The sequence below is a fragment of the Hakea prostrata genome, chromosome 1, assembly GCF_041222555.1.
Source record: "Hakea prostrata isolate BN-2017 chromosome 1, UWA_Hpros_2, whole genome shotgun sequence".
NCBI lineage: Eukaryota > Viridiplantae > Streptophyta > Magnoliopsida > Proteales > Proteaceae > Hakea > Hakea prostrata.
Genome location: NC_142600.1, coordinates 9,375,415 through 9,397,058, shown reverse-complemented (window position 1 = coordinate 9,397,058; position 21,644 = coordinate 9,375,415). Strand labels below are relative to the sequence as shown.

General features: G+C 38.7%; 4 protein-coding genes across 4 annotated transcripts; all 4 read right to left on the bottom strand.

The window, feature by feature from the left end:
* Positions 1-1,428: 1,428 nt before the first annotated feature.
* LOC149027285 (DHHC-type zinc finger family protein) lies at positions 1,429-10,144 on the bottom strand. The gene is made up of 7 exons (XM_089161226.1): positions 9,456-10,144; positions 3,598-3,690; positions 3,410-3,511; positions 3,182-3,259; positions 3,001-3,099; positions 2,781-2,876; positions 1,429-2,553 (listed from the first exon to the last, which is right to left on the bottom strand). Exons 1-7 carry the CDS (start codon positions 9,726-9,728, stop codon positions 2,440-2,442), a joined length of 855 nt encoding a protein of 284 aa, XP_089017352.1. The 5' UTR covers positions 9,729-10,144; the 3' UTR covers positions 1,429-2,439.
* Positions 10,145-11,172: 1,028 nt separating this feature from the next.
* Positions 11,173-12,561, bottom strand: ZIP2 (ZRT/IRT-like protein 2). Its single transcript, XM_089146634.1, has 2 exons — positions 11,873-12,561; positions 11,173-11,699 (listed from the first exon to the last, which is right to left on the bottom strand). The coding sequence occupies exons 1-2, from the start codon at positions 12,492-12,494 to the stop codon at positions 11,305-11,307; spliced, it is 1,017 nt and encodes a 338-aa protein (XP_089002760.1). The 5' UTR covers positions 12,495-12,561; the 3' UTR covers positions 11,173-11,304.
* Positions 12,562-14,970: 2,409 nt separating this feature from the next.
* On the bottom strand, positions 14,971-17,281 carry LOC149027283 (aspartic proteinase PCS1-like). The gene has a single exon (XM_089146622.1). The coding sequence runs from the start codon at positions 16,469-16,471 to the stop codon at positions 15,143-15,145; it is 1,329 nt and encodes a 442-aa protein (XP_089002748.1). The 5' UTR covers positions 16,472-17,281; the 3' UTR covers positions 14,971-15,142.
* A 1,796-nt stretch (positions 17,282-19,077) lies between these two features.
* LOC149027282 (glycerol-3-phosphate acyltransferase 5-like) lies at positions 19,078-20,781 on the bottom strand. The gene is made up of 2 exons (XM_089146610.1): positions 20,273-20,781; positions 19,078-20,108 (listed from the first exon to the last, which is right to left on the bottom strand). Exons 1-2 carry the CDS (start codon positions 20,765-20,767, stop codon positions 19,239-19,241), a joined length of 1,365 nt encoding a protein of 454 aa, XP_089002736.1. The 5' UTR covers positions 20,768-20,781; the 3' UTR covers positions 19,078-19,238.
* Positions 20,782-21,644: the final 863 nt, after the last annotated feature.

Sequence of the window (21,644 nt, the reverse complement as noted above, 5' to 3'; positions counted from 1 at the left end):
AGGGGATTATATCGGCTTCTATGGATTGTATTAGAGATCCGGTGAGGTTATGCGAATGAGGTCAGTGCTTGCATTGGTAGTTTACAGGGCTAATGCTTGCATAGGTCGAACTCAAAAATTCGAACTTTGCGTAATAAGGGCGCAAGGTCACCACTATTGCATCCTCTCTTCTGTTTACCAAAAAAGAAAAAGAAAAAAAAAAAAAAAAAAAAAACCCTACAAACACACACCGACAACAACAACACCATCAATAATAAGAAGCTTGGTCCCAATTAAATAGGTTGACTACATGAATTCTCATATTCCAATTAACTCGATTTAAGTCTACCAAAAAAAATTAACTCAATTTAAGACGATATTAGATACAATCATTGAAACAGCCAAAATGTCTTGTTGAAATTGAAAAATTTTCTAGGAAAATATCACACGTTGCAAGTAAGGTAAATATTTTTTTGTTCTTTTCTAATTTTTGTGTCTTTTTCTTTTTGTGCATGAGAATTGTTAGACCAAAGTGTCCTACATATGGTCCACATTGGAAGGCGTATTTCACAATGACACCTACTTGTTTCAGGCTCTCTTTGACATGATTTTCATCATCTTTTAGGCTCACTTTGTGGTGATTTTTCTTTTTGATATTTACTTATTTTTTTAAAATCAGTAGAAATTATTTTTCGATTAAAATATGAAAACGTTAATCAATTGTTAAAATAGGATTTTTATTAAAAAATACGATTGGTATATATTTCTCTAAAATAATTTTATTTGTCAGCGGAGATAAAAATTTTATGGAAGAATAAAGAGATAATGAGAGCTTTAATAAAGGAACTAAATTTAGTGTTTTAATCTCACTTATAACTATAATTAGAACCTGTTTTTGACTTTTGATTGTTTTTTTCAACAAATTTTAAATAAAAGTAGACTGTATAAATAGTACCAAACACTATTATTTCTATTTATTTAAAAAAAAAAAAGTAAAAAACAAAAACCATGCCAAACACTGCCTTAGAATTCTGGAATAGCTTCCAAGGCAATGTATCCCAAGCCCTCGAAGTAGGACAATTAAACGGTACAGAATTATTTCCTCCCCAGTCCTCCTTTTGGGGATGGTAGCTCTGGCTCTTCTGTCAAGTGGGAATAGCATGACACTTATAACGCTCCTTTAATAAACTCTCCATTTTTTCCCCCAAGTATCTTGAGGAGTTGCACACAATTTCTCTGGAAAAATTTAATTCCAAAGCTGTAGTCATTTACGTGTCACATCCAGGGATTGTAAGGCTTGATCAAGTCCATAGGTTAAATTTTTTTTATAACATAACTATTAAACCTGTTTTTGCTGTGCAAAATTATAATTTTTCCTGTCATCATCAAACAAGTCACATACACTCACAAAAAAAATTGCCACCACTATGACAAAAGCTCATCAAACCATTTTTTTTTCCTTTCACGAGTAAGAAACGCATTTATTGAGGGGCAATACGAGACTAACAAGCAAAGTTCAACCAGCAAAAGAGTGAAAATAAGCCAAGCATGTTCAAACAATTATCCAACCATTCATTTTCAACATTTAATGATCAACTTCAGGCTTCTGCTTATATTCAACTCCACTCTGCATATCACAGCTCACAAAAATTGGCCAATTCCAATTCCTTGAAGCCTGTCAGAACCTGCATAATCTTGGTACGTAATCCAACATAGCTGCTGATACCATCGACCAAGCGTGTTCAAAGAATTTCCGATCACCATCAGGACCTTGCACCATTCTCAACTCTACAGTCCCAGGCTAGACTGCGTATACCAAATCTACATGATCATGGTCTCAAATGTGGAACCAGCATGATCCACATGAATCAAACTACACATACTCAAATTTCATGAATAAAAAAGCCGAAATACATCTCATTCCTCAACTGTAATTTAAGGAAAAGAAGAAAAAAAATACATTGTTATAATCATTACATTGTTTTTATTCTTTCCTGTTGTAATGTCTTCTAGAATCCACCTTTTTTTGAGGACACTTTCTACCTCTTTTTCTCAAATACATAGCCACCCGTCCCAAACCGAAGGGAAAAAAGAAAGAATCAATCAGCCAAGACTAGTGAGTAAGCGGGGCAAATGAGATCCCCCTCTACATGGTATCATAAATCAGCCAAGTTGTTTGAAAAACTCCATGTAAAAGTCTGCCTCTACAAACATCAGATCTAGTATGTTCACTAACAATTTGCAAACTCTTGATGATTTGGCTTTCTCTATACTGATGAACATGGACCATCCAAGGATTTGATCCAATCACAGGACATGGGAATGCACAAGCAGCGCAGTTTACATGCAGTGGTGGTTGAAATGAAAAACCAACCTTTGTTTCACATTCACATCCTAACTGCATCTGTCCACATTGAGAGCAACTCCTCAGGTGTCCAGAGACAAAGCTACTTGGAAGGTCTATCTCGAAGTTGATATGAAATTTGTCTGATCGTAGGCAGTTCGAAACCGGAGGCCTGAGCCTATGTGTCCTGACGTGGGACATATCCAGGTGAAAATGCTTGGGCCCAGTACCTGGGAGAGAGAGAGAGAGAGAGCAAGAAAAACCACCTTTTATACACTTAACTAAAGAAGATAATATCATATGGATTCCAACCACTTTCTGTTGAAACTAGTGGAAACATGTTTAAAGTGTGAAAGGTCAATTTTCAATTACTTTGTGCTTCTGGAGAAACAGATTTTAGATATATAACCACCTGTGTCCTAGGTTATGAAATAAATAAATACAATAAAAATATTACCGATGTCAGATTTTCATAAGGACCAAGGTCATAAGGATGCCTGTAGACATTCCCAATCTTCTCTGCTAGAGACATTGCTCTTACTCCTTCATGATACTGCATGAATATAGGCACATAAATCACATACCATTAGTCCATAACCACTAAGAAGGATATCTAAATTGAATGGACCAAGGAAGAACAGAAACAAATACTAGTTATATTATTATATTCTTCAAACCTCAATTGTTGTCTTGTTATGCAAAATGAGGTATATATGCCAACCCAAGAGGATACTTAGTGCCACAGTCAAAGGAGCCAACAGCACACCAGATAGGATCTACAAAGAGCAACTACTTGAGCAGAACTACAAACAAGTAAGATGGTGCTTGAAGAACCATACACATACTTGTATTACTTACATAAGCAGTTTTTATTGAGCCTTCACTTAGTTGCTCGTCTTTCTGAGTATCATGAGTGACACTACCCACAAGCAATACCTGAAACCAGGTTATGTTTTGTAGTATTTAGTATATCACAGAGCCACTTGGCAAGGCATGCAACAAGGTGAAAAGGAACTAACTCTCTAACACAAGTAATTGATGACAGCAAATATGCCACACACTTCGCCAAAGATTATTAAATCATACCAGGGAGTGCATGCATGAGATTACAGCATATGTCACGAAGACAAAGAAAACCTTGTAGTTAGCATGTCCCACACAGTTATTGATCCATATACAATGATGGTCCTGCAAGCAACGGATGGACAAATTCAACACAAAATCGGCACTAGAAAATTCAACTAGGTACCAGTAATGATATAATTCTTACATACCATTCGCAGAACACATCTCTTACAAACACGGCAATGATGAGCACGAGGAGGCTTAAAGAAAGAACACTTCTGGCAATATCTCAGATCCCCACCCTGAAAGAACATTGATCATGAGAAATGATGATTCAGTTCACCAAGGGATATTTCCCAAGTAGGGGCAAGACAAAGTATTTGAATAAGCTTTGGGAACAAAATACTTCCATGTGGGGTGGATTCAAGAGGGTTCAACAGGTTCTACATGGTTTGTTATCATCCTCTTGGTCTATTGTGATGACAAGATTGTCCTCCCAAAAATCAGTCGATGCTACCATGGGCAAAAAGGATGCAATGTATATCTACAAGTTGCTATAAGAAGTTATGGGGGATGCTGTACTACAAATGTCCAGGTGGCAATGGACCACAAAAGAATCTTTAAGAAAGGAGGGGAGAGATTGATGACAAAGTGCAACAGTAGGCTCCACATCTTTTGGAGTTTGGACGACGTGCAGCCTATTGCATTGATCCCATGCATAAGGAATGGGAAAGAAATCCTTGCAAGCTGCTGTGGTCCAACAGGCAAGATAGGTTACTAAATTTGTTGTTGATTGGGTTTTATTTTCCATTATATTGAGGAGGTGCAAAGGATATTTGAGGCCAGACATTACTCAAACGCCAAATGGTTGACTTGAATCCATGTTTCCTAGTGAGGATTGATTTAGTTGGAAGGAGTAAGGTTCACCAGGGGAAAAGGCAGTACAAAGGAGCAGTCAGCTACCTCTGCTGACCAGTTCTGACAGGACTCGAAGATCTTCATACTGAAGGTATTGTTAAGGGTGCTGATTATGGTAGATTCAGAGAAGAAGCCTACCATGAGACATTGGATGCTGCCATGGAGCTAATAAAGTTGTCAACACAGAAATGCGATGCTTGGTGGTGGTGATGTAGATCAAAGGTCCAAGTGCAGCAGGAGGAATCCAAAGGAAGACTAGTATCATTGTGGGAGACAACCAGGTATGCTTATGTGGCAATGTTTTAAGGGTTCAATGGAGTATCTCATAAGGTAGCACAATATAGAATGCAAGAGAATTATAATTTCCAATTTCCAGATTTGGATGGAATATCAGCCAGCTGTTAAATAGAGTATATTTTCCAGGATATGTTCCAGATCTGGTGAGCCCCATGGTCAGTTGTATGGTGGATGGTTTAAAAACTAGTTGCATGAAGATTTTTATCCCAAGAGATAGAGCTGTAAAGAAATAATTCAGAAACCCAATTTGTCTTTTCGCGCAGGATTTAGTATTTAGTTTAGTTTCTATTTTCACAGGTAGTTTCTAAGTTCCTAAACCTTCATTTACCAATTAGTGGGTTTGGATTTATTTGCAATTAGCCTCTAATAATGAAGCAGTACCACTTGTTTCTATGAAGAGTATGAGGTCTCTACAAGATCTTGCCCATCTTCCAAATTTCAAGACAAGAAGAAGGGTCACAATACTGAAATAGTACATTTTCTCGGTTGATATTTTGGAAATCTTGCATCAAAGTTTTGTCTAGGGGGAAACTATTACAAACCATTAATAAAAGTTGCATTATTTTGGATGAAATCTCAATTAGAGTCACTTCACTTGGTGGGTATTCGCAATGCCTTCACAAAAACTCTTATCTGTTATTATTAGTATTTTTTTTAATTTATCAAAATACAACCCAAATCTTGCTTGTGTCCACTAAATTTGTTGCCACAAGTTTGGCTTTTGACTTGTTGCAGAACATCATTTGGAGGATATTGCAACTTGAAGGTATGCACTATTTTATGGTTTATAATTTGATGTCTATTTCATTCTTAATGCTTATTTAAGAATTCTTTTAACTCAAATTATGTGTTCAAGTACTAAAGCTAAATTACCATTCAACTGCAGTGCGCTCTTTTGGGGGCAGGGCACTTAAATTAAAGGGTTCCAAACTACTGCTGGTATTTATTAATTCCATAGTAGGTTTTTTTTTATAGTTGCTGAGATGAGAACCTCATTATGCCACGGATGTTGCTTTTCATTAAAGAGATCCTTCTCTACAATTAATAGGTGGCAGCTTAGCTATTTATATTAGGAAGAGTGTTTCCCAAATGCTTAGGAGACAAGGTTCCCAGATGTTATTTTTCACTTTCCTTCTTTCCTAAAATTATTGGGGGTACATACTGTATACTTATACGATAAGAAAAATCAAAACTAAGTTGCATCAAGTCATCCAAAATCAATTTTAAGCTACAAGAAGTTCTAAAAAATCAATGTAGAACTGAAAGCAGAGCTGAAGAAGCAAACTATTCGACATTTGAAACATCCATTTAGTTTATAATGTTCATGGAATTGGTCACTTTCCTGGTATACCTAGTTTCACAATTAGCTAATATTGTTCATAGAAAATATGATTTATCTGTAAACCATTAAATTGCTCTAAAAATGTTCTCGTTCTCTAAGTTTGACAAGTCAAATGATTCATTCACATGAGATTTTTTATAATACATAAGAGCATAAACCAGCTTCCCAACAAATCCAAGATTGCTTAAATCTGAATTAAATTAGGTAGAGCAAAATCCCAACTCTCCTTTTGGAAGTTTATTTTTTACTATTTGTATTGGATTCAAATAAGAGGGAGGTATTTGCTTACTTATGAATAGTATCTTATAATTTAAATACTATTTGGCATAAATAAGAGCAACTTGGTTCAATACCCACTAAGTTGAAAGTCACCTAGACCCCAGAAAATCCATCTGAACTGCTAGGCAGTGCCCTGACAACTATGGAGCTAATAAAGGAGCGCACGAGAGTTGCAACACCTCAAAGTGAAAAGGCATACCTTAAAATCATAGAGAATCAATGGGAGAAGAACTCGACTCATCAACTACATAGAGCTGGTGGTTTCATGTATGCTTGGTAAAAGATTACTTAAATGTTCATAAGCATTGCAATGCAAATTTACAGCATACTATTTCAATCCCAGATTTCACTAGAACCGTCACCTTAGGATTGAGAAAGCACTACCAGAAGTCACGGAAAAATAAGGAGAAAAATGCACAATGAGGTAAGACTTGATAGTCACTAATTTGTACAGAATTTAATTAATCAAAATGAATACTAATGCAAGGAAAGCCTAAAATGAGTGTAGATAAAGAACTTTAGAGATGCTCTTGTAAGTTTCCACTGTGTAGTTGTATTGCAACTAACAAAATAAATTGTGCAGTTGTAGTGGCTTTGGAGAATCTGCAAACCCTAGTAGGACCACTGGATTATTTATCATATTGTCTCCATTGATTCACACAGATACTATGTATTCAGTATTCCTAATATTCTTAATTTCCAAAGCAGCTTACTGGTGGGTGCTCAGTGGGAAAGGAACATCTAATTGACAAACATGGCAATCAAGATGACAAGGTCCTCCCTCAAATTTGTCCACCTCTCTAGATGCGAGTGTACATTCTCACTTACCCACAGCAAGAGCGAAACCAATTGGAACACAAAAGGCTGAAGCAGTTGGTGTTGGTGCATTATAACAAAAAGCGGAAGATGCAGTACATACTTCAAGGTTGGAGGCTGATAATGATCAAATCGGACTTGCCAATATTTTCCAGGTTCACTAAAATGATGAGGATGATTCCCTAGACCAGTGGGTGAAGGATCCGGCAGACTTAATCATGGATCAGGCTGGTGGTAGCCCGAACCCATGATAGCTAGTCAAATGGTACCAACAAGGACAAGTATACGGCACCTTGAAAGGTGTTGTGCATCCCTAGGAACTCCCACCTTTTGAGTCTCAGGTTGGTGGGGATGATAAGGGCCACAATCCATGTGTCCCCACACATAAAGGGCTAAAGCTACTTGTGAGGCCTACATGGCCAAATCATACCACCTGATGAGCAAGATGATAGCATTGTATCTGTGTCACTTCCATTCATATTCAATAGGCTTCATACTCTAAGGGTACCTCTAGTTCATTCATGACTTGGTAAATACATGGATGACTTCGAATGGTTCTTCCACCATGTTATGACATGGTCAGCTTATCTGATACAGTTGGAAGCCAACTTGGCTTGACAACGGCTAGTGCATTTGATCTCATCCAACTTTCATCAATACTGGAAGTTTAGATCCTTCAGGACTCCAGGATGGGATAGGGGTGTATTGATGCCTGTGTTGACAACTCTCAAATGTTGGTTCTCTATAACAAATAAAGTTTGATGTATGATTTATGAAATGGTTTACATTTTGATGCTGAATCATTCCTAATATACCCAAACTATATATTCTAGTATAACACAATGTAAGGAATATGCCATATCAGAGAATGTTCATAGGCTAAATGAGCTGCCATACATTTTGTACGTGAACTTCCGATATGTTTAAAGAAACTAAAATGACCTGCCCTACAGGTTTCATGACTATTCATTGGCCTTTGGCCCATCAAACCCAACATCGAAATCCACAGAAAAAAATGTCAAGTTTCGGCTGAAACTTCAGTTTGACTGAAACAATTTAGTTTTGGGACGGGTTGAAACCAAAACCCCAAACGAAACCTCCAACCTTAAGAAAATTACATTCACCATGCTGTCTAAGAGATGAGAAGTCAGACCTGTTCCACTTTGCTTGGTCAAGACTCTGCTGACCTCTGATGCAATATAAACTCATTAATGACAAAACACACAGGGTCCACATCTATGGTGATGATTGAGTTGATCAAACTAACTCTTCTAGTAAACTAGCTACAACAAAAACCACAAGGTCCACATCTAAGATGATGAATGATTGACAGTTAATCATACTAACTCTTCTAGCCTTCTGTGCAGCTTGTGTGGGAACGAAATGAAAATGGAGATGAAGAACCATTCATTATCACAATTGATTGGGAGGGTGAAGAAAACTAAATAGCATGTCAATATCCTTTAGTTTAGTATCATATCCAACATTAATCAGCAAAATTATGGGGTCCTGTATAAACCATTCCCCCTATCCCCACCCCCAATAAAAAAATATAAAAAAATAAAAAGGCTCAATGGTGAACTACAAAGATTATGCTTTATAATTTTTCACCCAAAAAGAAAAAAGAAAAAACAGATTGTGCTTTATAATCATCCAAATAGCGGTAATCTGGAGTTAGAAATTAACAAAAAAGACAGGAAAAAAAGGGTGGGGGAGAGGTTTTAAAGAAAAACAGATTGTGCTTTATAATCACCCAAATAGCGGTAATCTGGAGTTAGAAATTAACAAAAAAGACAGGAAAAAGGGTGGGGGAGAGGTTGTTTTAAAACTCTAAAAGAGTTCATGCTAAGAAGCAGATTGCAGAACGGAAATTTCTGTCCCGAGGCCACCCAAATCTCAGCAAATTGATCGTACGACCTGCGGTACTACAGTTTCATCAAGTCCTATTCAACTCTAATAAGACAGAAAGAATGGCTAGGAGAAGACCCTTGATCAGTCATTTAATAAGAAAAACATCATAAGGATGGTAAGAAGACCCTCGATCCATTAATTGATAATTGACAGCGGAATGCGAACCAACTCTCCCAGGAACTCCCATCACATAAAAACCACATCTATGATTTCGTTTTCAAAGTTTTGAGGTTTATTCTCATAGCCTCTGTCAAAAACGAAAAGACATTCTAGCTGACAGAAGAAAAAATAAAATTAATTAGCATGATAATGTTCTTGCTAGATTTATTGGTCTACAGACTATACCACCATTTTATTCAAACAAAAATGACAGCCCATTAGAGATCAACAAGAAAGACTGAGTCAGCGAACCCTAATTCTTGAAATTGCAAGACTACCATAAAGAACACCTAGCTAATTCGATAAAAATTAAGGGATGGAAAAAATTCTGAAAGAAGTGTTGACCTTTCGCTTGATCTCGTGGATCGGCGTCTTGGTATCTTCGATGTCGGGCACATAATTAGGTGGAATAGCGCCGGGGTCCCTGAGGATTGCAACGGCGTAATTGAAGACGCACATACCAGCTGTAAACGTTAAAATGAAAGCGTTCAATAGACCCGAAGACGTGCTGAGACCAAGCCAGCCTTCTATGATGATGAAGATGGTGGTGTAATAAATGTAGCAAATTGCCGAGAAAACCACGAGCACGGGAAGAGAGATGCGGCAGCCCCGCCTCATGGTTACCGGAATTCACAAACACGATAGGTCTGCAGGCGCAGAAAAGGCTTAAGCGGTCTTATCAGTTGAGAGCTAACTCCTAAGGACAGCAAGAAAACCGGAAAACAGACTTGTCGCCGCTAATGAAAGAGAAGGACGATCGATCCCTGCAGAGAAGCGACGAGGAAGCACTCGTGTGGAACTGAAATGGGAGGCGACGATTTGTCATGGTCGCCGAAGTTGGAGCCACCGGCGTTTGTCACGACGGCGTCTCCGTTAGTCCGTTTGGTCCTTCCTCTTTTCTGAGTTTATCGGTGATTTCTGCAGAGAGCTGGCTGGGTAAATAAAATATCAGAATCGGTCTTTTTTCCCCTTAATAATCACCACTCACCAGTACAAAATTGACCTTAGCTTCTTCCCTTTTTACAAAGATTCAATATTTCGGATGCTACTTCCACAGTTCCACCGTAGAAAAAATTTTCCAATGCTGCTTTAAAAAGAAAATATCTTTTCTTCCTCCAAGAAAAGGGAAAATGTGCACGAAAGTAAATGTGATAAATATGAATATTTTTTAAATCAGAAGTTTCGTAAGAAAAAAATGTGTGTTAGATTTAATTAATTGTAAGGATTCTATGAAAAAAATATATATAATGAGGATGGAAATAATTGATTATAAGTTAATAAAATAGTTTATATTTCTTGCTAACTTTAAAAATGATTGGTTTATTCAACGCTTTATATAGCCATATGTTAAAGCGGTTAAAGATCCAACTTCCCTAGGGATGTCTTGGGTTCGCACCCACTTGGCGGCATTACTATAAAAAAGCTCACTTGAGGATGTGAATCATGGTGCACGCAATGAACCTCAAATCCAGGGGCTGACCGACCTAGGATGAAATATTGGAGGCCTTAAGTCATATCCACAAAAAAAAAATGACTTCTACCAAGAAAACAAATGGTTCGGACAACCATTAGATTAAATTTTTTATTGTCCAAATACCTCAAACCCTTTGATATGATTTATGGACACGTATCACTCATTTATAAGAAAATGGACGAGAAGAAAAGTCAATTATCTCACAACCTCCTTAATATACAAAAGCTGGGAAAACATTCTCTGTTAAAAGACTATTGATTTTTTTTTTTTTTGCAGAGAATTGTTTTTTCTTCCAAAACCCTTTCCATTAGGCATCCTCGAGGTATCAAACAGTTTTGGGGTGGTGGATCATTTGAGAATCATGTTCGTGGTTATTACTTGGTAGATGATAGCAGAGTATATTAATTAGCAAATTGGAGATAAAATTCATTGTTTCCCTTAAGAGAAGCTACCAAATTTAAAATCGTCTGTTAAGGGTTGGGAGTGGAAGCCTCGAAAAAAATTCAAACGTTGAAGCATGGAATTAGCTTAAAAGAAACAAAGTCCACAAGCCTGTCAACGGTTGGATACAGATTACATACATGAAGCTGGAAAATAGTTTTAAATTTCATGCATGGCTGGAATGTGGAGGAAAATTAAGGATTACAAACGTAAGCTATGTTGTCTATACATTGCAAATCGTAATAAGCACTCCCAGAAAAGACACTAATTATTGGAAGTTCAAGCGTCCCAAATCATCACAACTGCTATAACTCCCACACCAAGAAGAACAGCAAAAAATTTGTAGAAAGGGGTGTTAAAGTTGCTGGGTTGTAGTGGTTTGAACCCTTTGGCGATAAGGTGGTTGATGGCAACATATATGAAAACACCAGTTGCGATAGACATGGAGATAGCATAGATCCAATCTGCCACTGCTCCTTGTGTTGTTGCATCAATGGCTATTCCGATACCAACTCCGACAGGACTTGAAATAGCGAAGGCGAAAGAATAACCAACAGTAGCTACAAATGGCCTCTTTGGCAACATACGCAACAATGCAATCCCCATGGCAATAGCTGCAAATATTTTGTGCAATGATATTGTCCAAAGATTCTTCCATGCTTCTGCTTTGGTCCCTGCAAATAATGAGTTCACACTTACTTGCAGATCATGTTCAATTGATACATACCCAAATTGATTCAAGAGGAAATAAATTAAACGAACGACCTGCCCAGTGCTCTAAAAACTTGAAGCTGCTAGAACAATCTAGCACCCATACATCAAATTGGGACACATAACAAAAGCTTACCTGCAACTCCAACGGCTATGCCCTCAAAAACAGAGTGAAAACAGAGGGCGAGGATTAGCAGCAAAGTATCCCCAAATGAAGATGTCTTGACTAGAATTGGGTTGACGTCGACGGTGCCCATCTCCTTTCCGGTGACTCCTTCACCTCCTTCGTCGACTTCTACCACCTCCACTTTATCCCTTCTTGCAGGTCCGTTGACTACGTAGCTTATGATACAATCGCCAAACATGGTAAGGAGATAACCGGCGGAGGCCAGCATAAAGGCAAAAGGATAGGATTTGGTTGTTAGATCTTCAAAAGTAGAGCTAGCATCGCTCAAGAAGTGCATAAGAGACGTCCCTAAGAAAACACCGCCGGCGAACTGAGTGCCCATCAGCAGAAAGGATTCATTCCATCGGAAGAAGTAAGGAGAGACTCCACCGGCAAAAGTGCTCACCAGCATGATTATGAGACACCATACTTTTGTTAGAATCAGAGATTTGGAGTGCAGATCGATGTTTGAGCTATCGTCACCAGCATCCCCTCCATGGCCTCTGATAAGGGAGAATTGCAGAGACAAGAGGAGAGACAGGAACAACGAAGTCTTCGTCGTTGACTTGGGAGAGTTCAATGAGGAAGCCATGCCCAGAGCAGACACGCTAACCCAGGAAAGAAGCTTTCTCTTCCTGATATGTAATTTGGGCTTTTCTTTTGTAACATGGGATTATCCTTTTGTATTAATTACTCCATTTTTCGTTTGTTGTCCTGCAATTGTAGTACAATCTTGACTTTCGGATAATTTGTACTACACAATTTCATACATGCTCGTCAATAAGATTTTTTTCGTTCCTTACCAATTTCCACAAATTGTTTAAAGTGAGAGAGAAAATTCCAATGGACCACACGTCTTAATGAAAGATAAAGGAGGAAAACCCAATCCAGACTTATAGCGGAATTTTATCCCTTTGGGTTTGGATGATTTTTTTTTCCTGAAAAGGGCAATTTTTATATATAAAGGATGAGAATATTATATATACTATATCGTGGATTCCATAATTTCTATACTAAAAAGTATGAGGTTTACTAGCGATCAACCTTGCATTGGCTTTTTGAATGTAAGATAAACGAGCAGAAAAAATAATAAATGCAGAAATCAAGGTTTAACATCTACATGTGAATTTAGAAACTAAGTCCATTGGGCTGATTTGTTTTTTTGATAGAAAATTTATTTATAGAGGTGGAACCGAAGCTATAGGTAATAGAAATCAACCAAACAATTAAATGACTAGGACATCTGCAAGAATATTAAGGGTCCTAGAAGTAAAATAAAATTTACAAACCTTAAAATATGAAGCTAGTTACAAAATATCACGAATAACAATATCAATAGAAGCCGATAAAGAGAAAATCTTCCCAAGACAAACAATGTTTTACATGGAGAATTATGTCGGATCAAGAAGATTTTTCGTCCTCATCAATTTCTCTAAATAGAGAATTCTCAGTCAAATTGGTTTTTAGGGAAATAGTCAACAACGTTTCATGACCAATGATTATTAGTTTACGAATTGGTGGAAACTACCGATACACCCAAAATTTCCAAAATTTAAAGTTTTCTTTTGGCATAGCTTAAATGTAGGGCTACCGGTGCAGGCAAAATTAGCTCAATAGTCGCATACTCAACTCAGCCTGAGTGTGCTTTATGCAGGAAGGAAATGGAAACAATATGGCATATACTACTCTCTTGTGAATGGGTGAAGAGAATTCATGCAGCAAGACCATTGGGATTACGCATGAAAAACTGGAATGATATGTCTAGTATATGTGCTCAGTCACAATTAAATATGTCTAGTATCAAATGGTTTATGTTTGTGTTCGTAATCTCATATTATTTCATTTAGAAATAAAGAAACGATAAGGTTTTTAATAAGAAAAAGTGGTAGCACACCTACAACATTGGATTGTAGCTTTTAAACTAAAAAAAGAGGAGGAAAGAATAGTAAATGTAGCAATGTACATTAATCATGTGGCGCCTCAAGAAATATAAGAAAATTTTTGCATTAATATTCCGTAAAATAACAAAAATGTGTTGATTGTGCAATGATTTTTAACTAGCACAGATGGAGATGCAATGATGGACACTTGCAGTCTATCGATTTTGAAAAACGAAGTACAAATGATATGTTAGATGCAACACTTTTTTGGGTTACAATTAGAGGTGGAAAAGCAAATCAATGATGGGATAGAGATAGAAGAAATATAGACTAATTATCAACAGTTATTTGATCTTCTACCTCGGGTCAAGTGGACCATGGCCCCAGGGGAATTACTTATGCTAATGAAACTTGCCAACACAACAAAAGAAGTCAATTATAACAGAATCCCAAACTCTATGCTCTAAATTTATTTTGAAGAATTAGCTCTTATAACATCTAATCTAACGGATGACTGTAATAGAACATCATCTAATAGTTGTAAGTACTTACAGATGTTTAATGCATGGTAATTTTATTTATTAAAAAAAAAGAAGAAAAACATCATTGGGCTGAGTTAGTCACGTAAAAAGACACAGGCTAACCCATTTTAGTAATAACACAATTTTTTTTTGGTAGAAAAGTATATCTTCTTTGTCAAATATTAATAAATAACGAGGGGCCTACTGCAGTTATGCGACACGTACCATGCAGCGGAAAATCTAATTCTACTCTTGCAGATACAACATAGATCGATAGACACGTACAAACAACTACCAAACGTAGAGTGAAGAATCTCTGCCGTTGGTTTTGCCATTGGTCGTGATCTTAACTCGTGATTAACTCCATGAACAGTGGTAGGGTTAATGACGGTGACAGACCCCTTTCCACAGGCTCAACGCATATGAGCTTATGGTCCTGTTATGGACCCAGCCACAAATTTTGTAGAAATAGGTCTGCTATCTTGCTATTCAGCCATACGTTTGTCTCTCTTTACATAACAGAGAATTTTCCTTTTTACGCACCAAAAACAGAAAATTCGACTCCGGCCGGCCGTTCACCATAACTATGACGGTGATCAAAATTTATGGTAAACAATTTTGTTTCTTTAAATAAAAAAGAGGAGAAAAATAACAATTCTACCCTCGTTCTCTCTTTCATTAAATGTGAGTGTGAACTCCTTCCCTTCTACGGTGTGTGAGCAGTGTACGTGCTCTTGGACTTTTGACTCGACCCGATATCGTCTGTATCTGTATATATATATATATATATATATATGAACCCTTCCTGTGAAACACACACAAACAAAGAGAGAGATCCTCTAAAGGCCTTTACCCAATCTCCGAATGGCGAGAGCACACCTAGCAGGTGCCAATCCAACCCTTGAATTTTGCAGATCGAATTCCATCCACAGATTTTGCTGATGGTGATGACCTATGATGTACGCTTCCACACCCATCAGATCCGAATTTCCAAACGTGAAGCAATATACCTGATCAGTACCTCGCACTTCTCCTTCAACCTTGTACAACAACTTTTCTGAACCGGTGACCCTCATCTCGGCCCCACGAAACACCAGACTCACCGTCGGCAGACTCGGCAGGGTCGACGACCGATTCAGAGGTACCCGAAAACACAAATCCATGCATCCTTGGAAGACGAAGTTGGAATCCTCCAGAACAGTTAACACCCCTCGCGTCTGCTCCACGAACTCGTTCCTGAGTGCACTGTAAGCCGAGCCGAGTAGGAAGGTGAACTGAGTTCCTGAGTCAACCATGGTCTGCCCCGCTCCTGTGTGATCCGGTACAAACACCGATTTCGGCAGCGGGAGCAGTTTTTCCGACACCTTTATCCCTTCCAGCTGAACCGTGTAGGCGGAACGGTCGAAGTAAGGCAATGGTGTCGAGATTTGTATCAGTGGCGTATAATTTAATGGTCCAAGCCAAGGAAAACCGGCACCGCTACCGTTGCCGCCACCGCCTTCGCCTTCGCCGCCGAGCAGTAAAACTCCCCAGGAATCGCGGCCGGAGATGCAGTAAGAGAATTTCTGAAAGCGCATCTGAGAAACGAACGAGAGAGCACCTCGATTCATACCCATTAATCCTGTGGTCTTGGAATCTTCTTCGGTTGAACTGAATCCCGAGTCCATGCATCCGAAAATCATTCCTGGAGCGGCGGAACTTCCGATACGAAACGTGTCGAGCGCGAGGTTACCTTCGCTGGAAGAAGCATCAGCGTAGGACAGCGTTACATGGCAGAGCTTTCTGGAGTCGCACGAAGTTGGTATTGGAAGGTCTCTGCTTCTGTTCGTACATGTTCGGGAGGAACAAGGAATTGCAGTATAGGTAGACGAGCGAAGCCGGTCGAAGGTGGAGTTTAGATTTGGGGTTTTGTTGCAGTGAAGCCACGAAAGCTCGCTTCCTGTGTCGATGACCATGGAAACGTTCTGAGGGGGTTTCCCAACAGTAAGAGAAGCTGTTAGGCTCACATTATGTCGGAAAGTTACTTGGTTGGGGATGGAACTGGATCTGATTATCTGGGTTTTCAGGGGTAAGATGAAAGTTGCCTGGGTTTGCTTGCAAGTAGTGAAGAAGCAGAGTTGGGTCAGAAGAAAAAAGAAGAACAGATGAAAAGTAACCAGAGTATCCATGTTGCAGAGAAAAAAAATTGCAACGGAATGGTGAGATGAGAGATCTCCTTAAAAATGGAGATTACACCTGTATAAAAAGTTGTAATGGGCTTTCTGGCTACCAGAATCCAAACTAAATTAAGTTACTTTCTTGCCCAGGTGGTGTGAGAATATCAGAATACTCTCTGTTCTGCTCCATTTCCTCACGAATCAAGAATGTCTCCGCTGGATGTCAATTGATTTAGAAACGATTCTTCCTTTTTGCTAATTAGTAATTACAACTGTTTATTCCCCAATGTCGAAGTAATTTTGGAATCTGTATCTCTGCTTGAGAAGGAAACTTGGTTGAGTTAACCAGAATCTACTACCTCGAAAATCGTCAGTGAAAGGCAATCCTTGGAAAGCTACCTTCTTGTCTTCTTAATGGTACAGTTAATCAACCCAAGAAACGACAAAGCTTATGGGAAAACACGGTTTAAGAGAGAATGACAATTAAAACTGTCGCAGTAATATGTGAAAGGACAGCTACTGCATGGATAATGGAAAATGAAGATGCAATCGAGTGGAAGCAGTTGAAATATTTGAATATGAGTTGAAGATAACAAAAAGCCAATTTGATTATTTAATGGATGACTGCTGCTGAGTCTTAAGGTCTCACCTTTCGACAAGAAGGCATGTAGATGCAATTAAGTAAGGGATCAGACTTTTGTTGGAGAGTAGAGACAAGAGAAAAGAAGACGCAACAGGTAGTAGAACTTGAGCTGCACCCCGACTTTACATCATCTATCCGTATCAAGCCATCAAAACAACCTTTTCTGCTTCCATAAAATTTGCCTGATGGTCCTGATGGAGCTCTTGAAGCTTAAAAAGGGAGAAAATCCTTCTAGGAAATGGAAATAAGATCTTAACCACCCAAAGAATGATACACCCTACCTAACCCGACTATAAATTTTTTAGAAGTCAAGACTATCGATTGAAGTTGAAGTTTTAACTATGAAGCAATGATCTTAATAAGTAGCCAGTATTTTTACAGGTTTAATAGTAGAATGCTGGTGAAACCAATTCTCGAACTCAAAAAAGAACCCTCGATTCAAAATTATTTTGCTCGAGATTCAATTTCACACAGTAACTGCCCACCAACCATATTCCAGTCGTCCCCATAAATTAACATCATAAAACATTTTGGGGTTCCCCTACCAGCCACCAAGCCTTTGTCGGAAGCCTTCAGGCCCGCGCGCATCCCCATCTCTTCTCCCTTTTCCCCAACACACGCAAAGTCGCAAATCCCTCAGGTGTTTGTTTATCTCTATTTGTTGTTTACTGCAGTTTTTATGCTAACACCACACAGCACAACCCCTCTCTCCCCCAAGAAGCCTCTCTTGTAGTTTTTCCATCATTCATTCATGTGAGTTATGATGGGTTGGGCCAAATTCCCCAATAACCGGTCTGATCATTGGTCCAACGGAAAACCCTCTAAACTTGTGGTTCAACTTGGTTCATGCAACGCCTTTAGTTTGGGCTGATCACCCAAGAACAAGGAGACCTCGGCGCATTAATAGCACCGTTTGACAAGCCACTTAGTGAGACTAACTTTATCATTGGAGGTAGTTCACCAACCCAGTGATTGATCTTCTCCGACTTTCTTTTTCTCTTTGACGTACATGCAAGACCCCAACTAGTTCTACCTCTAGTTTGCTTGTGGCTCTAGCTCTACATCTTGGTTAGATTCGATAACAATATAATGATAGTTGTTATTGAAGAGAATGGATTTAAAATAAATTCATACGATAGACAAATAGTACTAATTTTTCATTCATTCATTCATGTCTATTTACTAGGAATGACTCAGCCTACTAGACTAAAACGAGGATTTGACACTTAGTAGTTGGAAATGGGTCCAGCCTATCCTAAATCCTAATAATGTTCTGGTCTACTACTCCCAAGAGGAGCATAGGATTAAACATAGTTAGAAAATGGGTCTAACTAAGTTCTGTTTTTTCCTTTATTGATGATGTTACAAGAAAGCTACTTCATTTAGTTCATTATTTCTATGCTATCAATTACTTATGGTTAGCATCTAGCAATAAGCAAACGCTAACCTACTAACCTGCCTTATCAACCACCTTCTGGTGTGAAGCTGAGATTTGTTATTACAAGAAGAAAAGAAAAAGTAGATGGTTTCCGTTTAAGTGATTCTTATTTAATTCAAGGCCAGAAAATATTGGTGAGTGAGTTTTTTATAGCTTTCAGATCTAAGCATAGAAATCACATTATTCCCTGGAAATGATTTCCTTGGAACCATTTAGTTTTGGGACCATTGAGAAATGTGTTTCTATTAGACATTAATCATCTCATGGAAAAGCTGCAAGTGATTTTTCTAGTGTAGATAAAGTTGTTCGATTCACTGTCGTTGTCTAGTTGAGAATTGCAAAAGTGAATCACATTATTATGATCATATAAAGTGTCACCGTCACTCACATGGTTTTAAATCTAGGCTTTGCTGATTTAAGCGACCAAAGAGGGTGGCATCTTTTAATAGAGGACTTACAGAAAGAGACAGAGATCGACCGGGCATATATTTAACTATCTAAAAGTATTTTTACAATTTTACCCCCAAAAAAATAATTACAGTGGCAGAAAAACAAGGGGTAATACCCAGAACTCGGCTAGTTGTGAAATGATAAATCATGGGCTTTCATCATCAATCAGTCCCAATCCAGCCCAGCCCAGCCCATTTAGCTTGGTCATACCAAAAATCAAAAGAAAGGCCACCATGAGAGCAAATATTCTAGCTAGCTTCAATGGAGTTTAGACGATCTGCTGAAGGTGTATCAGATACGGTTCCATCGTTACCAGCCAGCACTTGGTACTTGTCCTTCCTAGTGAAATTGGTGCACTCAAACCCTAAGGTCGATGCTAATATATTCTGTACGTAATTTGCTACATCATAAGGGCTCTTTCCAGATGAGCAGGTAGCCTCAACTGGTAACTGATTCAAAAATGTCACCTCATAAACTGGGCGAGGGTTCATGAAGAAGAAAATGGGATCCAACGCTTTCCAACCTCTTGCAGTGGTCGCATGGAAAAAACCAACCCTGTAGTTCATAGCCACAGGCACGATCCTGTCTGTTAATTCTGCAAACAGTGCACTAAACCTCAACAGAAATGGTTCTCTACATGTGGTACCCTCAGGACAGACCACTAGATCACCCTTGGTGAGTTCTCTCTTTATGTTCTTCGCGTCGATATCTCTCCTCCTCGTCAGCCGCACTGTGGGTATTGGCGATAAGATCTCTGAAAGCCGTGAAATGGAGTAGGTCACAGCTGGGATCTTACGTCCAAGCACAACGGATAAGACGACTGGGTCCATTAGGGTTCGGTGTGTACACACGAAGAGAACGCCGGCATTCTCGCCGGATGTCGGTGGTGGTGGTGGCGCCTTGCCTTTAACGATGATCTTGCCACCTAATAATGGAGTTACGTCAAAGGTGATGGACATGGGCAGCATCACACCCACCATAATACGTAATGTAGCTACCATGATTCCTAGTGGCAACCATAGGATGATGAGAAGTGCAGTGGACGGTGTCGGACGCTTCACTAGTCTACCGTCATGGAAGATCACCGGCACTGGCCGAACGAGTTGATGGAGCTGTTCCTGGAGAGATATATATAAGACTCGTTAGGGTTAGGTTAAAGCATTACACATGAATATCTAATGTGGATTCTAACTCCTATTGTGTAGTGAAGAAATGTCAAGATACCTCTCTTTTGAGGGGAGGTAGTGGACTCAGTTTTTGGATAATAAACCAATTCGCTCACCTTGCGCAGAGATAGGAAGGCTGGAGGAGGAGAGATGGCGACGGTAGATTTTTGGCTGGTGATAAAACCAGTAGCAAACCCAAAACGATTCACCACAAGCTCACTTCCAATAACCTCATCGGCACGTAGATGCTCCTTAACGAATCTCTCCACCATGAGTCTAGGTATCATAGTCACCACTACCCTCTTCTCATAGGAGCTAAACACCCTCCAAGCCTCCATATCTAAGTCATCCATATAGAACTTGGGCAACACTGCTCGTGCCACTGTCTCAATCTCTGATTCACAGACTCCGGCAACTGCAACAAAGATGGTTAGCTTGAGACCAACACCATACATGCCTAGCATGTTCAGCAAGAAGATGAACGGCCAGACCAGTAGTAGTAAAGCAAAATGAATCAAACCAGAGGCCTCAAATGCAACGAGCATGAAGTAAGAGAAAGGGTCAGGGTTCCTGAGGAGGTTGCCTTCGAGTTCTGATACAACCGAATCCATGGTTGGGTGCTCCTTCGGTGTATCCATTGCATGAGTTGTTCCTGATTTGGATTTTCTTCTATATAGCGTAATTTTATGGCTTCTGTATTAAACTATACGCCACGCAAAGTTCAAATATTGATAGCTTAACTTCAACAACTTCGTCTAGCTGCTCATATATACACTCCAGGTGTCGTTATACCTGGTAATTGAACCCAACCATGGTCCGCATAGCCTTGAATCCAGAGTATTTTACCTTTCTCATCACATTTTTTCCTTTTACAAACTTCTACTTGCTGAACAAATTAAACCTATCATACATAACTTTCATGCTTCATTGGGAATATCCAGATCTAGCTCTGAATGCTAGAAAAGAATTAAAACTCTAAGATTGATCGTCTAACGTGATATACATTAGCCATGCAACCAAGCACACTTTTTTTTTTATGAGCTTGACATTTTCATTCTTAACTCAAACCCATCTGCGAATACATCAGAATCGGCTGTAATTTATTTAAATTTAGTTTTAAGCTTGATTAGAATAAGAACAAAATTCGACCAATAAGCAGAAAAGGAAAGAGGGAGATTCCAATTCAAGGTAGGCAAGAATGATTTGAAAGGGTAGGTATGGTTGCTCTTTTCAAAAAAATTTTGTTTGAAGCTTCTTATCCTTGGAACTATAAGCCCATGGATTGGTGATCTGAGAACTTGCATGGAGAATTCAAACTTCGGAGTTAGGTTTCTATTCTAATGTTACAATTTGGTCATGGTTCTTCATCAACTGGGATCCTTTATATTTTAAAAGTTATTAAAATATATACATGCTACTTGGGGAAAGAGGTTTATATTTCAAAATTTCAAAAACAATTCAAACTCCAATTCCAATCCATCCCTAAGA